At 37.9% G+C, this 23,091-nt stretch overlaps 1 protein-coding gene across 4 annotated transcripts in view; it reads right to left on the bottom strand.

Annotated features, from left to right (window-relative positions):
* Positions 1–23,091, bottom strand: part of AKAP7 (A-kinase anchoring protein 7) — a 115,876-nt gene that overhangs the window by 59,405 nt on the left and 33,380 nt on the right. For all 4 annotated transcript variants that reach the window (XM_045544363.1, XM_045544362.1, XM_045544361.1 and 1 more), the window contains exon 6: positions 15,939–16,051. In XM_045544363.1, coding sequence (XP_045400319.1) covers positions 15,939–16,051 — 113 coding nt within the window. The remainder of the gene's footprint in view (positions 1–15,938; positions 16,052–23,091) is intronic.

Here is a 23,091-nt window from a genome sequence, read left to right as displayed (position 1 = left end):
GTAGCCAAGGGTGGCTAGCCCCTAAGGTGATGTGAGCAAGTTTTGTTAGGTCTGCAACTATAGACAATGCGAAGTTTGGCCCTGGCAAAGAAGCCAATGCTGTTTGTTTTTTTTTTTTTTCCTTTTAATTTACTGGAGTAACAAACTGAAAAAGAACTGAACAATTTAGTAATTCAAATAATTAGCACTATTCTATTTTTAAGGTACCTTCCTTAAAAGAATAAGATTCTAATGAATGGTCAAAATAAACCAGCTCATATTAGGAACAGTAGTGTAAGTACAATATAAACTAGTTATGGTTTTGGATTGCAACCTCAGTATCCACTCAAATCTAAATGAGTCTCTCAAGAAAAATATAGCTTTACCTTCTTTCATTATGCAGTTAGTTATAATTAATAAGAGCTGGTTCGCCAGTGAGGGCGGCCAATCTTTCCAGTGACAGAGAAAATCTTATTGACGTCCAAATAATTTTAGCTGGTTTGTTTTTATGTGACCGTTCAAGAGGGTCAGAAATTAGCTACTTAATAAAAAAGCTAAATAGTTCTGTATCAACACAATTTTGAAATAAAATTTAAGTTTTCTTGACCTTATATTCTATTTTGTCTCCACCCATAATCAATCCACTGTGGGGGCTTGTCTGTTTCCTACAAGATCATGATGTTCCCTTCTGTCCTTGACTAAGAAAATGAAATTAATTACCAGCTGATGGAAGTTTCAAAATATCTAAAAATGACTTGAGAAAAAAATTTTCCCATCACTAATGGTAATAGCTGAGATATAAAATTTATATTTAATATAGTTGTTAAGGCAAACACATACAATTTTAATTAACTTGAACACTTCATTATTGTACCTTTTAATATAAATTCTAAAACTCTATTTCTTAAATTACCCTTAAATCAGAATTTTGTTTACAGATGCAAATGCCAGAAAATAAGTAAAAATGCCCACAAAATATAAATGTTTAAAGTAAAAATATAATTTTCAAGATCAGCATTTCCTAAACCATGTTCTACTAAATGCTAGGGCTGCAAGATGGTCCAAGAAAAAAGGACTTGCTGGCCAAATGCATTTGGCTGGGAAACAATGCTGAGGTAGACTACATAACTGTTCAAAATATTCACTGCACCCCTGTGATATCCCTTCCTGCATGCAAGCAGATTGCATATCCTGCTCTGCTACAATCAGAAGGGACCAGGTGACTTTCTTTGGCCAATAAAATGTGGTCAGGAATGATGTGTGTCACTTGTTAGCAGAAGCTTTAAGAATCAGCACGTGGTTCACCAACTCTCTTTTCCTTCTGCCAGAAGTCCAGCCATGTCCTGGATGGAGGCTGCCCAGCCAAGGTCCCGAGCAAAAATAAGGTGGCACAGAGACACACATGATCCATGAACATAAGCAAAAAAATGAATCTTTTTTGTTGTAAGCTTCTGAGATTCACAATAAACATCTGTACTTCAGAGATCCTAAGAAGTTCTGAAACAATGAATCAGATTCTTTATTTAACCCATCATTGCTAACAATAATTTGATCACAGATTCCTGTCTCACATAAAACCCTGAGAGATGTTCTGAGAGAAACATTTTAGAAAATGCTAATGGAAATACTTGCTTCCACTCTGCATTCCACTTTGAAGATTTATTACTAGGTTTACCTGCCATTTTTTCTAGGGTTTTCAAAGTTTTCAAACTCTCTGGTAGAATCAGGGCCAACCAGGAATGATTTGTAATCCTGACTTAATTACTAAAATCCCTTGTTAAAATAATCTAGCTTCCTGTTTACTGTTTCTCATGTTGCTTAATTTTTAAGGACATATAAAGTACTGAAAGGTTCCAAATGAACATTAAAGCAGGTTTACCTTTGTAAAATATAATTTCCAACGGTTAAGCTATTGTAGACTTATATTTTTGCAATATATAGAAATAGATAATACAACAGTCTAAATTTGAAAATGGCATTAGAAACATAAGTGAAGTCACTGGTTATAAATAGTGCTCTTATAATTCCAACTCACATCAGATTTCACTGAATTTTCAGTTTTAAAAAGCCATTAAAACAAAAAAAAAGATCTGTTGTTAAGTACACTGGTCATATGAAAAATGACTCAAATAACTAAAATCTTTAAGTAAGCCATTTGGCATTGGGAGATTCAGGAATAGGTTATCAATACAATTTTCTTTATCTTATACTAAAGGTATTTTTAAGCTTTTGTCTGGAAGAATAAAGGCTCACTGATATTGAGGGCATCCAAAGTGTCCTGTGCCAGGGAAGGGGGATGGAAGTGGCAGCGTGGTCTTCCAAGGCTTCTCTGCTCAAGGGCTCCCTCCGCCTTTGCTACAGTGAATGAGTATTCTTTAAAATACACACCCCTGGAGGAAAAACATGGCGGAGTGGAGGTAACCTCCTGGATTCCTGCTCCCAGAGAGGGAGGCATAGATCTCGGTCTGCTACACATGAGTGGATCGCTCTCCCACAAGAACAGCATTGTGAATCGGTGGAGAATCAGCGTGGGACACAAAAAGCAGGAAAAAGAAAAGGTAAATGGGAGATAAGATCATGAAATCTGGAGAGTGGAAGACAAACAATAGAGAGTAGAGCATGGGATGGCTGTGCCCGCCTGTCCAACGAGTGAGGTGGGGTCAGACCCACAGGAGAATGTCTTGCTTCCCCACTGGCCTCCACACCCACTCAGACCGGGATCTGTCTGAAGTCAGTGCAAAACCACTGTGGGAAACATGGGGCTCTGTGGAGAGGAGACATTAGCGGGAAGCATCTTGAACTCTCCGAGCTCTGGGCCAGGACTGCACTGGGCCGGGGAGGGACTGGCCTGGGCTACGGCTGGAGGTAGGTAGGAAACAGGTAAATTGCCTCTACCACTCAGCGGGTCCAGATCGACAGAGGTGAACACTAAATAGGGGACTCTAACCTGGAAACCACCACAGGTTAATAGGCCTGCTCAGAGTGGGATCAGAAACAGCGAGAGCTCCTGCAGGAAGATGCGAGATTGTGGGAAGACAACATAAAAGAGACAATGTGGCATCCTGATGACTCAGCCCCCCCCCCCCCGACAGGCACCTGCCAACTCCTGAACAGTTGCCCCCAGTGCTAGTGGCTCTGCGGGCAGGTGGTCGCCATTTTCGGGGTCCACAACCCAGCTGCTGCAGTGAGATGCGGTGTCTGGCGGCTCCCTTCCCCCAGACTGGGGACACTCGTGACAAGCTCCGCCCTTACATGACCTATGGTCAACTAGCCAGACCCGTTTTGATGTGTGAACTCTGAGTGCTTCCCTAGTCTTGGGAGGCTAATACCTGCAGGACCTACAGACGTAGGGCATGGGAGGCTAACGCCCATGGGACTTACAGGTGCTGGGGCGCTGGGCGGACTGTGGCACCACTCCTTGCCCCTAGCCAGCATCTTTTGTGCCGAAAGTGCTAGGCTCCACCTCTAGAGGTAGGGAGAGACAAGAAAAGCCACTTTCCCTCTGCAACCAGAATGAATCCACGAGGCCTTGGCGCAGATCAAAAGTTGACAGCCCAGTGACTTTGCTCATCAGACCAGTTTAGGTCATCCTAAACCGGATCAGAGTAGGATCATAACTCTGAGGCAGGATTTGGTTGGCTGCCAACAGTGGGGTCTGCAGTCAGGGAATAAAAACCCTGGCAAGAGGCCAAAACAGGCTCCCCAAGTAACCCCTCCCACCAGGAGCAGCCTCCCAACTGTGACAGCAGAACCCTGAACAACATATCAGCAGCTCCCCCTAGCGGCAGATCAAGCAAGCATAGAAGTGTACACATCCACGCTGGTAGGCAGCAGCTGTGATCTGCCTTACTCCTACAGCTTCTACTGGAACAGAGCCTACACAGGGCATGTTACTTTCCAAACAAAAACTGAAAGGTGGGAAGCAATGGCTGATCCAGATGGGAAGGACTCAGCTAAAGAACTCTGGAAGTATGAAGAATCAAATGGAAAGCACAGCCCCAAAGAGGAACACCGGCTCTCTAGCAAAGTACGTTAACCAAATTCAGAACACTAAAATGACAGAAGACGAATTTCAAATATGGATTGTAAGAAAACTCAATGCTATGCAAGAAAAAATGGATAACCAACACAAAGAAACTGCAAAAGAAATCCAGGATTTGGAAGAAAACTTCACTAAACAAATCGAAATATTAAAGAAAAATCAAACCAAACTCCTGGAAATGAAGAATTTATTCAGGGAACTACAAAACAGTGGAAAGACTCAAGAACAGGGTAGATCAAACAGAAGAAAGAATCTCAGAGATTGAAGATAACACCTTCCAATAAATAAGTCAGTCACAGAGATAGAGCAGAGAAATAAGAGAAAAGAGCAAAGCCTGCAAGAAATGTGTGATTATGTGAAGAAGCCTAACAGGAAAATTCTGGGAATTCCTAAGGGCAAAGAAGATAATACGCAAGGGTTGGATAAGCTATTTGAAGACATAATAGAAAAAAATGTCCCAGGCCTTGCTAAAAATCTAGATATACAAGTACAAGAAGCTCAAAGGACCTCTGGGAGATTCATTGCAAATAGGAAGACACCATGTCATGCAGTCATCAGACTGACCAAATATCTACTACAAAAGCCCTTCTATGAGCTGTAAGGCGAAAGAAACAAGTAACATACAAAGGAAAGCCCATCCGAATAACACCAGACTTCTCAACTGAAACCTCACAAGCAAGAAGAGACTGGGGCCCCATTCTCACTCTTCTGAAATAGAATAATGCCCATTCTAGTATCTTGTACCCAGAAAAACTAAGTTTTGTATATGGAGGAGAAATTAAGACATTCTCAGATAAGCAAAGACTGAGGGAATTCACTAAGACAAGACCACCCCTCCAAGAAGTACTCAAAACAGAGTTGCACATGGATCAGCACAATAAACACTCACAAATGTAAAACCACTCAAAAGCTAAAGATCAAAGGCCACATACTACAAGGGCTCAAGAGAGAAAACAAAGCAATGAAGTTCTACCCAATAGGATGAACAGAAATTTGCCGCACCTATCAGTTCTCTCAATAACTGTGAATGGCTTGAACTCCCCACTCAAGAGACATAGGCTGGCCAAATGGATAAAAAAATACAAGCCAAGTATCTGCTGTCTTCAGGAAACACATCTAACCTGCAAGAATGCATTTAAACTGAAGGTAAAGGGGTGGAAATCAATATTTCAAGCAAACGGAAACCAAAAGAAGGCTGGCATGGCAGTTTTGATTTCAGATAACTTAGTTTTTAAATCAACAAAAGTAATGAAAGACAAAGATGGTCGTTATATAATGGTGAAAGGTACAGTTCAACAAGAAGGCATAATAATTCTAAATATGTATGCTCCCAACTTAGGTACATCCAGATTCATAAAGCAAACCCTACTTGATCTAAACAAAGTGATAAACAGCAACACCATGATAGCCAGAGACTTCACCCCACTGACAGCACAGGACAGATCCTCCAAACAGAAAATAAATAAAGAAATAATGGACTTAAACAGAACTCTAGAAAAAATGGGCCTGACTGACACTTACAGGACATTCTACCCAAAATCCACTGAATATACGTTCTTCTCATCAGCTCATGGGACATTCTCTAAGATTGACCATATCCTAGGACACAAAGCATGTCTTAAAAAATTTAAAAAAATAGAAATTATACCATGCATCTTCTCAGATCACAGTGGAATACAAGTAGAAATCAAACCTCACAGAAACTCTCATTTCTATACAAAGTCATGGAAGCTAAACAACCTTCTCCTGAACGATTATTTCATAAATGAGGGAATCAAGATGGAAATCAAAAGATTCTTTGAACTAAATGACAAAGGAGACACAAGTTATCAAAATTTGTGGGACACAGCTAATGTAGTCCAGAGAGGAAAGTTTCTTTCCATAAATGCCTATATCCAAAAGACAGAAAAGACCACAAATAGACAACCTCATGAATCAACTCAAAGAGCTGGAGAAAGGACAGACTGACCCCAAACCCACCAGAAGAAGTAAAATTAATAAGATCAAATCAGAACTAAATGAAACTGACAAGAAAACTATACAGAAGATTAATAAAACAAAAAGTTGGTTCTTTGAAAAGATAAACAAAATTGACATGCCTTTGGCTAGACTAACAAAAAGCAGAAAAGAAAAATCTCTAATAAGCTCCATCAGAAACACGAAAGGAGAAGCTACAACTGATGCCACAGAGATACAAGATATCATCTATGAATCTGTGTGTTTTTAGAAACACACAGCCTCCCTAGGCTCAACCAGGAAGAAATAGAATTCCTGAACAGACCAATATCAAGAACTGAAATTGAAAGAGTAATAAAGAACCTTCCGAAAAAGAAACGTCCTGGACCACATTGTTTCACACCCGAATTTTACCACACCTACAAAGAAGAACTAATGCCTATCCTGCAGAAATTATTTCACAACATTGAGAAGGATGGAATCCTCCCCAACACAATTTATGAAGCCAACATAACCCTGATACCAAAACCAGGAAAGGACGCAACAAAAAAAGAAAACTACAGACCAATATTCCTTATGAATATAGATGCAAAAATTCTCAACAAAATCCTAGCAAACAGAATCTAGGTGCTTATCAAAAAAATAATCCATCATGACCAAGTGGGCTTCATCCCAGAGATGGAGGGATGGTTCAACATACTCAAATCTATAAATGTAATTCACCACATAAATAGAAGCAAAAACAAAGACCATATGATCGTCTCAATAGATGAAAAAGCATTCGACAAAATTCAACACCCTTTTATGATAAGAACGCTTAACAAAATACGCATAGAAGGGGCCTACCTAAAAATGATACAAGCGATATGTGACAAACCCACAGCCAACATCATACTGAATGGGGAAAAATTGAAAGCACTGCCACTTAGAACTGGAACCCGACAAGGTTGCCCACTATCTCCACTTCTATTCAACATAATGCTGGAAGTCCTTGCGAGAGCAATTAGGCAAGAGAGCGGAATTAAGGGGATCCAAATGGGGGCAGAAGAGATTAAACTCTCACTCTTTGCTGATGATATGATATTATATCTAGAAAACCCCAAGGATTCAAACAAGAGACTCCTGGAATTGATAAATGAATTCAGTAAAGTCTCAGGATACAAAATCAAAACACACAAGTCAGAGGCATTCATATATGCCAATAACAGTCAAACTGAGAACCAAATCAAAGACTCAATACCCTTCACAATAGCAACAAAGAAAATAAGGTACCTAGGAATATATTTAACTAAGGATGTAAAAGATCTCTACAGGGAGAACTATGGAACACTGAGGAAGGAAATAGCAGAGGACGTAAACAGGTGGAAAACCATACCATGCTCGTGGGTTGGCGGAATCAACATTGTTAAAATGTCTATGTTACCCAAAGTGATCTACAGATTCAATGCAATCCCTATTAAATTACCAACATCATTTTTCACAGATATAGAAAAAATAATTTTACACTTCGTATGGAACCAGAGAAGACCCTGTTTAGCAAAAGCAATTGTAGGGAATAAAAACAAAATGGGAGGTATTAATTTATCAGACTTCAAACTATACTACAAGGATATAGTAACTAAAGCAGCTTGGTATTGGCACAAGAACAGACATATTGACCAGTGGAACAAAACTGAGAACTCAGATATAAAACCATCCTCATACAGCCATCTAATCTTTGACAAAGTAGACAAAAACATACACTGGGGAAAAGAATCCTTATTCAATAAATGGTGCTGGGAAAACTGGATAGCCACATGTAGAAAACTGAAACAGGACCCACACCTTTCACCTCTCACAAAAATCAACTCACAGTGGGTAGCAGACTTAAACCTGAGGTGTGAAACTATTAGAATTCTAGAAGAAAATGTTGGAAAAATTCTTACAGACATTGGCCTAGGCAAACAATTTATGAAGAAGACCCCAAAGGCAATCACAACAACAACAAAAATAAATAAATGGGACATGATCAAATTAAAAAGCTTCTGTACAGCCAAGGAAACTGTCACAAGAGCAAACAGACAACCTACAGAATGGGAGAAAATTTTTGCATGCTACACATCCAATGAAGGGCTGATAACTAGAATCTATTTAGAAGTTGGGAAAATCAGCAAGAAAAAAATCAAACAACCCTATCAAAACATGGGCAAAGGACATGAACAGAAACTTTTCAAAAGAAGATAGAATAATGGTCAACAAACATATGAAAAAATGCTCAACATCTCTAATCATCAGGGAAATGCACATCAAAACCACAATGAGATATCACTTATCTACAGTGAGAATGGCCTTTATCAAAAAGTCCCAAAACAATAAATATTGGTGTGGATGCAGAGAGATAGGAACACTCATACACTGCTGGTGGGACTGCAAACTAGTGCAACCTCTGTAGAAAGCAATATGGAGATACCTTAAAGAGATACAAGTAGACCTACCATTTGATCCAGCAATCCCATTACTGGGCATCTACCCAAAAGAACAAAAGGCATTCTATAAAAAAGACATCTGCACTCGAATGTTTATAGCAGCACAATTCACAATTGCAAAGATGTGGAAACACCCCAAGGGCCCATCAGTACATGAGTGGATTAATAAAATGTGGTATATGTATACCATGGAGTACTACTCAGCTATAAGAAACAATGGTGAAATAGCACCTCTTGCATTTTCCTAGATAGAGCTGGAAACCATTCTACTAAGTGAAGTATCCCAAGAATGGAAAAATAAGCACCACATGTACTCACCATCAAATTGGTTTCACTGATCAACACCTAAGTACACATATAGGAATAACATTAATTGGGTGTTGGGCAGATGGGAGGGGTGAGGAGGGGATGGGTATATACATACACAATGAGTGCGATGCACACTGTCTGGGGGATGGACACACTTGAAGCTCTGACTCGGGGCAAGGGGTGGGAGACATGGGCAACATATGTAACCTAAACTTTTGTGCACCCAAAATATGCTGAAATAAAAATAAAATAAAAATGAAATAAATAAAATAAAATACACACCCCTGTGAAGGCTCGCCTGTTTTGCCTCCCAGGTCAGGAAGGCCTCTACCATCAGCCCTTCTGTATAATTTGGTATTTACAGGATTTCTCTCTCTCCTAGTTTCACTAAAGATGCAGCGTGTGATAGTTTTCCCATCATCCTTTTTGCTCTGCGTGGTTTCCAAGAAGACAGGTGGAAAGATTCAGATCTAAATGGCCACCATTTTCCTATCAGGTCATCCTCTTGAAGACCTTTCTCCTTTCTGTCATTCTACTTCAAAAAAGACAAGAAAGCCAATCTGAGGTTTATAAAAAAAAAAAAACAAAAACAAAAAACTATGTGAAGCCAAATTAGCCTATTTGGTCAAAATGCTTATCATATAGACATTTCAGAACAGCACAGGAGTCAAGAGTCATTAAGACCTGTGGTCCCCAACCCCCAGGCCAGTACCGGTGTTAGGAACCAGGCTGCACAGCAGGAGATGAGTGGCCTGTGAGTAACTGAAGCTTCAGGTGAATTTACAGCCACTCCCCATCACTCACATCACCACCTGAGCTCTACCTCCGATAAGATCAGTGAGGCATTAGATTCTCATAGGAATGTGAATCTGCTTCTCACAGGAGCGCGAGCCCTGCTGTAAACTGCACAAGGGAGGGATCTAGGTTGTGCTCCTTATGAGAATCTAATGCCTGATGATCTGAGGTGGAGAGTAGGTGGTGATGCTACAGCTGGGGAGTGGCTGCAAGTGTAATAAATGTAATGCACTTGAATCATCCTGAAACCATGCCCCCTGACCCAGTCCATGGAAAACTTGTCTTCCATGAATCCGGTCCCTGATACCAAAAAGGTTGGGTACCACCGATTAAGTCCAAGCTCCTCCTTTCACTATGAGTAAACAGAGGTCAAGAGAGGTTATGTGGCTTGTCCAGGGATAAAGAACAAACCTAAAACAAGAAAACTCATGCTCCTTCAAATTTATTACAGAGACTCCTCTGAGAAGGAATAGTCTTAGTGTTCTTAAGTTAATAAATGGCTTATAAAGGCCCAATGTCATGCAGACCCCCCAAAAGTGAGTGGCAGCCAAATTATACCAGGCCCAGTTAACCAAATCCTGAAAAAATACACTACCTGATAGATGACAGATAGATAGAAAGCAGTAATAATACTAATGGGCAAGGAAAGATGAAATCAGGGGTTGTAGCTGGAGAAGGGTGCAGAGAAAGGATTCAGCCAACCTAATAGAGAAATTTTTAATTACAGTCTTGGTTCTGTGTATTTAGGCACTAAACAATTCAGGAACTGGGTTCCCCCTTAATTGTACTGTTAGAACAGAATTTTCACCCACATGCTCTCCTCTTTGCTTCCCATTGCCACTCCTACCAATGACTGCCCTGTACCCTCTTCCCACTTCCCCTCAACATCCTCATCATGATGTGGTCCCACACTGCCCCTCGGCCCTTGTGATGTGCACATCAACCTCTGCACTCAAAACTAACCAGTCTCAGGGAAAGGAGACAATTTTCAAAGATCATTTTTTTCATTCTAAAGTACTCTCATTGTCTGACTCTGAAAAGCTGCTGCAAGAGGTGCCAATTAATAAACCATAGCTTTGTTAGTTCAAGTGCTATGGTAGCATTAATAATTTGAAATGGTCATAAATCAGGGAATGTATCTAAGAAGCCCAGAAAAATAACTTACACTTAAAAACAACTTATCTATTAGGAGATCACATTTATTTCTTGAGGAATCTAGATCTGCATTAAGATGCTTGTTTGACTTGAAACTGGTCGTCTTCTGCCACCAAGTGTTAGCACATACTTCTAACCAACCAGGTTTTGCAATGTTTAAATCACAGAAACACAAAGTCATTCAATGAGAAAAATAAATCCAAAAGGATATACTATAAAAAGCATGGAGCTAAACAAGTGGCAGACTGACCGTGTCAAACAACTATATTTTAAGGAAATTGTACAAATAACTTGAATTTTAGTTACTATTTCAGACATAGTAATAAGATTTTCTGAGGCTTCATTCATATGGAGAAAAAATTACAAAGCACAGTGATAATCAGAACAGCTCTAAAATTTATAGTAACTCCTCTTGATATTCTCTTATACAATACACCCATAAGAATTTCATGAAATGAAGAATATACAAAGCTGATACATTGACTAACATCTCCTGATGTTAGAAAAATGTATATAATTGCCAAGAAAAGCCTTACTTTTCCTACAATTAGTCCTTAGCCTCAAGTCAGCTCTTTAACTTGGGAACCAGAATTCCATGCTGTGGTAGAGGAAGTTCCACATCAGGAAATTTGAGGAAAAGCTGTTATATTTTCAAAATTCTAAACACAAAACATAGAACTTTTGGTTATCCCATTGGGATTTTGGTTATTTCCACTGCATGCTACTACCTACAACCGGGTGCCTACCAGAGGACAGGACCCCGCAAGTCCAGGGACTTCTGCACCCCACTGGGAACTCTTCAGACTAGATCTGCACCACCCCAGGGGGTGAACACTCATCCCCTGCACCAGCCACGTTTCTACATCTTTGATGTCAGTGAGATGTTTTACCTTCATAAACAGACCAGTTATAGCTCTGACTTTGAAACTTTTTTTTTCAAGTTGATATGGATAACAGCCTTTCAGTTCATTAAAAAATAACAATTACTAGAAGAAAAAACCTCAACGGAGGTCCTACTACAGAATATTTCATTATACCTCCTACAGACAATAATAAAGGGACCATCTATCTTAACTATCTCAGAATTTTCCTATAATAATCCAGAGCACTCATCTACCCAGCACACCCCTTTTTACCAAAAATCATCATGTCTACTCCAACAATAGTACCACTAGTATCTTAAGAGTGTACCAATATCATACACAAAATTATTTCCAGACTACCTTCTACCAGATCAAATCAAAACGAGGAGTATGTTAATTGGCACCAACCTTCAAAACAGAACATACTAACAGGAGACATCATTTAACTCCTTTCAGACACTCTCACTATGTACCACCCCTCCACACCAGAAACTAAAGGAACACAGCCCAATAGAAGACAATGGAAACCCTTCAGGTTTTCTAAATCCAGTGGCTTCTTCTCACTCCTGAAGTGCCATGGGGCACCTAACGTGTTCATCGCCCCTCTTACTATGCTCAGCTCAGCAAGGCCCCATCTTTCCTAGGAATCCCAGTAAACCTCCAATCAACCAAGATGGGAATCCTTATCATGTCTAGGGGGGTTTACTGTATTCTGGGTGACATTAAGGTCAGCTCTATTCACTGATCTGCCAGAAAAATCATGAGCTAAAAGAGCAATTGGGGAACACACTTTTTACCTTTGAAATGCATTGAAACACGGCAAGATATTATACAAGGCAAACCCAAGCAAATTATTTCTACACAACTTTAATTACAGTATCATCCTATATTTTGTTTACTTTTAATGCTGTTACATAGTCCTTATAGTATCTACTTTAATAGCTGCTTAAATCATAGATATGATTCATTATAATTGACCTAAACATTCTCCTATTGTTGTGGAAGTTATTTCTAATTTTTCCCTATTATTGATAATGTTTAAGTAAACATCTTTACACATAAATTTCTTTTTAAAATTATTTCTTTAGGATAATATCAGCAGCAAAGGCATCTTAAAGAATGTGAATTTTCTAATGTTTTTTGATGTCAGGTGCATAAGTCACAGCTCAAAGGGCCATATCAATTTTATAAGTCACCATTCATAAGTTTTTATAATCCTTCTGCCACAAATTTACCCTAACAAACATTCTTCTCATACACTGGGGTTGGGAGTATAAATTGGCACCATTGCTTTAAAATGCAATTTGAGGTGTTTTTTGGAAATTGATAATATATAATACCTTTTGACCTTAGAATTCTATTTCAAGGAATTGGTTCTTTGAAATACCAGTATATCTACCCAAAGAAACATGAACAAGGATGTTCACTGCAGCATAGTTGTGATAGCAAAGAAACAGAAATCAAACTCATTATTCATCAAGGGGAGATGTTTAAATTATGGTAAATCAAAATAATATATACAGTTTTCTTTCTGTTTCAAAAAAATTATATGTGTGTATGTGTGTCTCTATATTTGCAATGCATAAGAAAAGATCTGGAAGGATATATTTACTACTAGTGGTTCCCTACACAGAGAAAAATTATATAGGGAGGGAGAGTGTGGCAAGGTCATGATGAGGGAGAAATTGTATCTTTTACTCTATCAGTTTATATATATTTGAATTGTTACAGTGAACATACTTTTATAATCAACTTTTTAAAATAAAAAATAAAGTACTTGAAATCAGTCAAATCACCTAATATATGAATAGGGGAAAAAACTGTTACTTCACACCTCTCCCCCTCCCCTCTCCCCCCTCCCTCATTTCCCCTCACCCCTCCCTTTCTGTCCTCCTCCCCCTTCTCCTCCCTTTTATTTCATTATCAATCTAAATAACATGGAAAGTTAGCAATGCATTCCATTACTGTCTTAACAGCCACTCTCTTGTAAATGAATATACCCACAATTAAAACCAGGAAGGGAATTAGTGCTGAGAAAGGAAAATAGGTAGCCAGAAATATAAAAAAGTTAAGAAGAAAGAGACTGAGGAGTCATATATTTTCAAACAATCTACATTCCAAACCACAAGTTATAATAAAGTAAAATGAAAACCACTTGTATATGTGCCACCTTTTCATACCTGTTTTAACTTTTACAGTGGATTTGCTACATAAAGAAACTGCTGGATATTTATTTAAGCCTACAAGTCTCAAAGGATACTACGCTGCAGACCATCTGCATCACAGTCATAAACAGCACTCAGTGAACGTCAGAAGCCTAGGTCCTGGGGCCACCTCCAGATCTAAGAGTAGGGGGTGGACATCTGCAGCCTCAACAAGCACCCCAGCTGACTTGTGAATCCCAAAATGTAATATCTATTCCCTTAAGCTTTGAGGAACACTGATAATCATAATAGTGACCGGAATAGAGTCATTCCATAAATTAAAAGAAGAAAATTTTATTTGGCTTTCTGGAAGATGGTAAGATCTATTTTATTTTCTAACAATTAAGCATTCTAATTTAAACAAAATACAATCTGATTTAGATTTTATACACCATTCAATGACTGTTTCTATTTTGATCACCACTCTATGCCCAGCACACAGTAGGTACTCGATATATATTTTTTAAATTAACACGATTTAGACCAGAGAGCTCCTCACACACAGAAATGACTCTGGGTGAACTGGAGCTGGCCAGTGGGAGGGAAGACTGAGAATTAGATGAGATGGCTCCCAGGTACAAAGACAAGGCTCTGTAACTGACGAGGCTGTGAGCTCTTTGATACCACTTAAACTTTCTAAGTCTCATATCCCTTTGCTATATAGGGTGATAGAGTTGATTCTGTAAAATTAACTGCTGAAAGATGATTTAAATATAGCCTGAAATGCTGAAATACAGATTCTAGTGTAGTGCAGACATTCTTTTAATAAATGTCCTTGGGTACTCTCATTTCAAAGTTAATAGTGTAAAGACAAAGAAACATTTTGAAATGGGGATATTACCTTCACCACTGATTTGTCATTCTTTGATTAAGTTTGAAACCACTTGGAAGAGGACAATCCATTTGAAAGCAAAACAAGAAAGATAACCAGTAAAGAAGGAAACTGTCAGTCTACAAGTTTTATAAGTTGTTACCATTGCAGATTTTAAAAATCTATCATTTATACCAATTATTTTTACCTAACATATTCTGGAATGGTACCTAACATAGATGTTACTAAATTTGTGGCATTGTTATCCAAAAAACCATGCAAGATATCCTTTTGAGGAGATCTTTAATAATACTTTGTAGAAAACCTATAACCACAGGATGGTGAATCACCCAAATCTATGTTTTAAAGGACCAAAAAGACTTTGTAAGGATACAAACATTAAATTCAAAACATGCCAAATTTAGAAAAAAGTTCCACTTACTAATAAACACGACCTTCACTTATTGAGCTGCAAATTAGTCTTAACTGCAGCAAAGGGCCATGGAGAGCAGGGAGAGGATATTAACCTGCATGCCCCTCTCCAAAACTATATCAGATCAGGCCATCAGATGTCTTAATTTGCATGAGGAATCCCTTAGGCTGAAATGGGAAAACCAATGAAGGGTGCCCTTAGGATTTTAGGAGAAATGTTCATGAATCCAGAATAAAGTCAAAAGTTGTTCCAACCTCTGAAGGAGGAGGGGGTGGTCTGGCAACACAGCAAAGCACCCTGAGACAGGTGAAGTCAAAAGCCCAGTCCCTTGTCGTAGGTCACTGCTGACCATGCTTAGGGAGAAGTACTTTTAAGTACCTCTGGGAAGAAGTCCCCAGTCCCCAGCACACTTGCTTCAAGCCCTCAAGGGAGGCAACTGCTGACAGATCAAGGTGGTCTTTTGGAAACTTTGAAAGAGCTACATAACGAGGGGTAAAAAAGCTCCGCCCACCTTGAAGAAGCCAGCTGCAGTGAGTAGCACCAGCGTACGCAGGCCAGCGGAGGGAGCTCTGAGAGCAAGAGGATGCAAATAACCGTAAGCAAAGAAAGCAGCAAAAGTGAACTCTGGTACCGCCTCTAGGCTCTTGAAGGAATAGGGCAGATGTGGCAATAGAAGAAGGAGAAAATGATGATGGTCAGAGTATGCAACTAAAAGGCATGGTGGCAAAGGAAGGCACAGCTGGAACAGCCTCCATGGAGGACTATTAGCATCTTCAGCACCCTTGGGAGTTGGAACCAACCTGACTTGGAATCCCAGGAGCAACAGTGGTAGGGCGCCCAAGGCTACTGCAAATATCACTCATGCCCCGACCATGCTTAAGGCTGAGGAGGCTCGGCAAACAGGCTTACAATAAAAATCCACTCACATTCTTCCGGAGCCATGGTGCTTTTGACAATTTCATGAAGGTCAAATGAGGTTTAAAACCTCTGCTTTCTCCTGCCAGGATGCCTTTTTCTTGAAATGTCCTTTTTGCAATCTCTGAAGAAAATAAAGAGAAACATAAAAATGCTACCATAACACATAGTTGCCTTTAATTGTAAAAATGTCAATTCAAAAATAACTATTGTATAATGATTATATTATATATCTGTTTGAGATATCACTAATTTTTTTAAAGAGAGAAAATATCCACATGTGTATAATAAATACTATGACAGTTAAATCTCTAATGATTTCAAATGGAGCAAAGAACACAAAAGGAATAATTTGAAAAGGGAACATCTAAAAAATAACTGTTTGGCTGATATGATGCTGATTTGCACTGAACATCCCAGTGGTTTCCATGTGTATTAATATAAAAAAGAGCTACTTTATCTGTAATCCTTCATATCTAAAACTTCTGCTTCCAGGATGAAGTAACAGGAACCCTCCCTGAGAAATAAGAAACAAAGTGAGCCCTTCAATTGCCCCAGCTTACATCCTTGAGTGTCCAGGCCCCTGTGCAAGGAAGAGAAACCCAGATGGAGCCCAGCCATCTCCTGGGTTGAGGAAAAAGAGCTGAGAGGAGAGGCCAAGGCAGCTAGAGTTTATAGAACAGAGTATTTAAGAAGTGAGACCTACACAGAGAGAAAACTCCAGAGATCTATACAGGGTCTCCCAAGAATGGTCAGCTGAATACTGATTGGTGCATGTGTGCAAGGAGGCTGGGGAAAACACATTCAAAAGGGTTAGAGGGACCAGTGCCCAGTTCTTACACAGCGTTAGGAAAACTGTTCCATTAGCCAGACTGGAAAACCTCAAGATCCATGAGACACTGGGTACACGGAAGAGCCTTACCTAAGCAGTGGGAAATAATAAGCTCTGGACTGGTACTGCTCTATACCACTTAACAACTCTTACAAACAAGACCCAAAAAGAAAAAAACTGCTTCCAACCAACTTAATGGTGTTCCAGAACAAACCCTAAGAACATTTAAAGGTATGCAAAACTATCCAGCACCCAACAAGGTAAACTCTACAATGCCTAGCATCTAATCAAAAATTACCAGGCATGCAAACAAACAGGATGATATATGACCCATAATGAGGAAATAAATCAATTAATCAAAAGTTACCCAAAGCTGACATAGATGTTAGAATTAGCAGATAGGGCATCAAAATACTTATTGTAACTGTAATTCCTGTGTTCAAAAAGTCAAGGAGAGACATGAAAACTTTTTTTTAAAAAACCAAATCAAACTTATACCGATAAAAACTGCTATGTCTGAGAAAAATAAACTTAGGAAATAATAACAAAAAAATAGTAAATCTGAAGACACAGCAATAGAAACCAACCAAAATAAAACACAGAAAGAAAATGGAAATAGGAAAAAAAAAAGAAAACATCAGTGAGCTGTGGGGCAACTTTAAGTTGCCTAATATACGTGTAACTGAAGTCCCTGAAAAAGCGGTGAGAAAGAGGAGTCAGAGAAAATATTTGAAGAAATAATGGCTGTTGGGGAATGAGTTCCCACAACCACAATGTAAATCAATCTGGGCAGTAATGATTAAAATTTAAACTACACAAACATTTTGAACCAGGAATTCCAATTCTAGGAAAATACAAAGACATAAAAGTACCAGTACATAAAATTCTACAAAAATGTATTTATTAAAGTATTATCTGAATTAGCACAAACTTGAAATAACCTTCATTGATAAAGAAATGGTTGATCAATTGTCATATGGCCATACTAAGGACTGCCATGCAGCTAATACAAAGAGTTAAATAGAACTACACATATGGACCTGAGATTTCCATGATCAATTAAGGGAAAAAAAAAAAAAAGGCAAGTAGCATAGTTATTATACCTATAACATGATTCCATGGAATATTTTTAAAGAAAGATAAAGAAAATAAATTCCCTATATGTTTTTACTAACATGGAAAAATCACAGTTGAGATTCAATAAAGGCAGAGGAGACTAGTAATGTTTTTGTTATATATCTGTATATTATTTGAATGTTACAATGACCATGTATTATTTTGAATTAAAAATAAACATAACAAGGCCGGGCACGGTGGCTCACGCCTGTAATCCTAGCACTCTGGGAGGCCAAGGCGAGAGGACTGCTCGAGGTCAGGAGTTTGAGACCAGCCTGAGCAAGAGTGAGACCCTGTCTCTACTAAAAATAGAAAGAAATTGATCAGACAACTAAAAATATAGAGAAAAAATTAGCCAGGCATGGTGGCACATGCCTGTAGTCCCAGCTACTCGGAGGCAGGAGGATTGCTTGAGCCCAGGAGTTTGAGGTTGCTGTGAGCTAGGCTGACGCCACGGCACTCTAGCCCAGGCAACAGAGCGAGACTCTGTCCCAAAAAATAAATAAATAAATAAACACAACAAATACACTATACATTAATAACACAACATGCCTATGATTGCACAAGCATCATACTAGAATTCACAAATAGGAAGATAGAATTATTTGCCATATATGTGAAAAATCCATACCTTTCAAAGACCATTAGTAAACAACTTTTTTCATTTGGTCTTTTTATCCAAAAACAGGTAGAGCTATTAGTAATAAGTCAATTTAAAGATAAGACAACTGAAACACAGGAAGTCAATATTTAAGGTTACAACTCATTATGGTAGAGAAGGAACTAGAGGTGAGGTGGCCTATGCTGGTCATGTTTTCACTGTACAATCCTGGGGCTGAAACCCTTAAAAATAAAAGATGTTTTTAATGTAATACTGGAGTCATAGTAAGCTTTAGTTTTAACCACCAACTCTGTTGTAGTGTGGAAGTTACTAATGATGTACATAATTATAACCAGAATAATTGGATGAAAATAAAACCCAGTATATCTCCATCCTGCCTGAATATTTCTTACATAGTGTAAGATTTCTGTTTTCCTACATGGGAACTTAAAATGAAACAGATACATGAATAAACAAAGATACCATATTATCCTTTCTAAGAAAATGAAGGGTTTTGCTGTAATGACTGGTCCATATGAAGTCTGTATGAAAATAATAAAACATAGACTAAAAGTGGATTTCTCAGCAGAAACCTTACAAGCCAAGAGAGACTGGAGTCCTATTTTCAATATTCTTAAAGAAAAAAACTGACAGCCATAAATTTTGTATCTTGCTAAACTAAGCTTCACAAATAAAGAAGGAATAAAGTATTTCTTAGACAAGCAAATGCAAAGGGAATTTGTCACCACTAGACCAGCCCTACAAGAAATGCTCAAGGGAGTTCTAAACATGAAAATGAAAGCTCAACACTCACATAAAAGCACAGGAAACCATAAAACTCATAGGTCTTATAAAGCAATTATACACTTGAGACTACAAAACAACTAGGTAACAATTAACATTATGACAGGAACAGAACCTCGTTAATATTTAACATAAATGGACTAAATGACCCATGTAAAAGATACAGATTGATGGGATGGATTAAAAAATAGAATCCAACCATATGTATGCAGCCTGAAAGAAATTCACTTAACTGGTAAAGACTTTTATAGACTCAAAGCAAAGGGGTAGAAAGAGATATTCCATGCAAATGGAAATCAGAAGCAAGCAGGAGTAGCTATACTTATATCAGATAAAACAGACTTTAAACAGCAACAGTACAAAAAGACAAAGGTCATTATATGATAAAGGGATCAATTCAACAAGAAGATATAACAATCCTAAATGTATATTCACCCAACACCAAAGCACCCAGATTCATAAAACAAATACTACTAGAACTAAGAAAAGAAGTCTAGTATACAATAACAATGGAGGACTTCAACACCCCACTGAAAGCACTAGACAGATCACTGAGCCAGAAAATCAAGAAAGAAATAGCAGACTTAAACTGGACTCTAGGACAAATGGAACTAACAGACATTTACAGAATGCTCTACCCAACAACTGCACAATATACAGTCTTCTCATCAGTGCATGGAACATTTTCCAAGATAGAAAGTATGTTAGGCCACAAAACTGGCCTCAATAAATTTTTAAAAATAAAAATCATATCAGTTATCTTCTCAGACTACAATGTAATACAAGAAGAAATCAATTCCAAGAACTCTCAAAACTACACAAACACATGGAAATTAGACAATTTGCTCCTGAATGTTCTTTAGGACAACAAAATCAAAACATAAATTAAAAATTCTGGAAACGAATGAAAATGGAAACAAAACATATCAAAAACCCTGGGATATAATAAAAGCAATACTGAGGGAATTTTATAGCATTAAATACCTACATTAAATAGATAGATCACAAATTAACAACCTAATATCACACCTTGAGGAAGAAAAACAAGATCAAACTAAACCCAAAGCTAGAAGAAGAAAAGAAATAACAAAGATCAGAGCAGAACAAAACTGAGGCCAAAAAAAAAACATATCAAAGGATCAACGAAATGAAAAGTTGGTTCTTTGAAAAGATAAACAAAATTGATAGATCACTAGCTACCAAGAAGAGAGAAGATTCAAATAAGCACAATCAGAAATGAAAAAGGAGACATGGAGACATTACAAGTGATTCCACAGAAATACAAAAGATCATCTGAGACTACTATGAACATTTCTATGCCCACAAAAGAGAAAACCTAGAGGAAATGTATAAATTTCTGGAAACATACAACTTCCCATGACTGAATCAGGAAGAAACAGAAATCCTAAATAGATCAATAATGACTAGTGCAATTGAATCAATAATAAAAAATCTCCCAACAACAACAAGAAAAAAGCCTGGGACCAGTCAGATTCACAGCTGAATTCTACCAGATGTCCAAAGAATTGGTACCAATACTCCTGAAACTGTCCAAAAGATTGAAGGGGAAGGAATCTTCCCTAACTTGTTCTATGAAGCAGCATCACCCTAATACCAAAGCCAGGAAAGGATGCAACTACGACAACAAAAACTACAGACTAATATCCCTGATGAACATAGATGCAAAAATCCTCAACAAAATACTAGCAAACCAAATCCAACAGCACACCAAAAAGATAATACACCATAACCAAGTAGGTTTTATTCCAGGGATGCAAGCATGGTTCAACATATGCAAGTCAACAAATGTGATTCACCACATAAATAGAGTTAAAAACAAAAACCATGTGATCATCTCAATATGTGCAGAAAAAGCATTCGATAAAATTCTGCACCCCTTCATGGTAAAAACTCTCAACAAACTAGGCACAGAAGGAACATACCTCAAAATAGTAAAAGCTACATATAACAAACCCACAGCCAACATCATACTGAACAAGAAAAAATTAAAAGCATTCACCCTTAAAAACCAGAACAAGACAAAGGTGCCCACTGTCACCACTTCTATTCAGCACAGTACTAGAAGTCCTAGCCAGAGCAATCAGGCAAGAGAAAGAAAGAAAGAGCAACCAAATTGGAAAAGAGGAAGTCAAATTATCTCTGCTGATGATATGATCTTATACCTAGAAAATGCTAATGACCTCTCCAAAAGACTCTTAGATTTGATAAATGAATCTAGTAAAGTCTAGGATACAAATCAATGTACAAAAATCAGTACAACGTACAAAAAATTTCTATATACCAATAACAACCAAGCTGAGAACCAAATCAGGAACTCAATCCCAATTACCAAAGCTGTGAAAAATAAAATAAAATACCTAGGAATATATTTAACGAAGGAGGTGAAAGATGGAAAACTATACAACACTGATGAAAGAAATCAGAAACGACACAAGCAAATGGAAAATCATCCCATGCTCATGGACTAGAGGAATCAATATTGTTAAAATGATCATACTTCCCAAAGCAATCTACATCTACAGATTCAATGCAATTCCTATCAAAATATTAATACTGGCCAGGCGTGGTGGCTCACGCCTGTAATCCTAGCCCTCTGGGAGGCCGAGGCGGGTGGATCACTCGAGGTCAGGAGTTCGAGACCAGCCTGAGTGAGATCCCATCTCTACTAAAAATAGAAAAGAAATTATCTGGCCAACTAAAAAAAAATATATAGAAAAAGAAATTAGCTGGGCATGGTGGCACATGCCGGTAGTCCCAGCTACTCGGGAGGCTGAGGCAGTAGGATTGCTTAAGCCCAGGAGTTTGAGGTTGCTGTGAGCTAGGCTGACGCCACAGCACTCACTCTAGCCCGGGCAACAAAGTGACTCTGTCTCAAAAAAAAAAAAAAAAAATATTAATACCAATGTGATTTTTCACAGAATTAGAAAAAACAATCCTAAAATTCATTTGGAACCAAAAAGAGCCCATATAGTCAAAAGCAATCCTAAGCAAAAAAAAAAAAAAAAAAAAAAGCAGGAGACACCACATTACTGGACTTCAAATTATACTACAAGGCTATAGTAATCTAAATAGCATAATGCTGGTATAATATAATAATAGACACATTGACCAATGGAACAGAAGAGAAAACACAGAAATAAAACCATATACCTACAACCAACTGATCTTTGACAAAGCAGACAAAAAAGTACACCATGCAATAAATTTTATCTATTGTTCCATAGCTGCTGACAGAAGTGATTCTAGTTTGAGACCAAATCAGGCAATAAAAATTAACTGAGTAAATTTAAATATACAATGGCTAAACTTACAGTGGAATTATTTTTAAGTCCACATTTTAATATGCCATCTGCAACTAATTTATATTAAAACATGCACTGATCATGGAAATAGTTGTAGAAAATTCAGTCATTATCTTATTCTTAACAAGTTGTATGTATGAACTAATCTCATTCTTGTTTGTAAGACTTACAAGCCTTCATTATTCAATGCACATATTCATAGACTTGACCTCAAGTCCATCAATACATTCATGAGACAAGATCCAAAAAGATGGCACAACTGCAACTATACATTTACAGTAGAAAATTGACATCACTGGGTATATTGAATTCTGAGTAATGATTTAAATAAATGCTGTCCTTCAGAAAAAAAAAACTCATGTTGAAATTTTAGTCTGAATCATACAGTCATTTTTATGCCTCAAAAACAATCAAATATTGGCAACATCTTATGGTGTAATATATACCATAGTGGACTAACTTACTAAGTTCCTAAGATTTGAATGAAG

Source organism: Lemur catta, chromosome 2 (genome assembly GCF_020740605.2).
Source record: "Lemur catta isolate mLemCat1 chromosome 2, mLemCat1.pri, whole genome shotgun sequence".
Classification (NCBI taxonomy): Eukaryota; Metazoa; Chordata; class Mammalia; order Primates; family Lemuridae; genus Lemur; species Lemur catta.
Note: the sequence above shows the minus strand (reverse complement) of the source record. Positions and strands in the feature narration are given on the sequence as shown.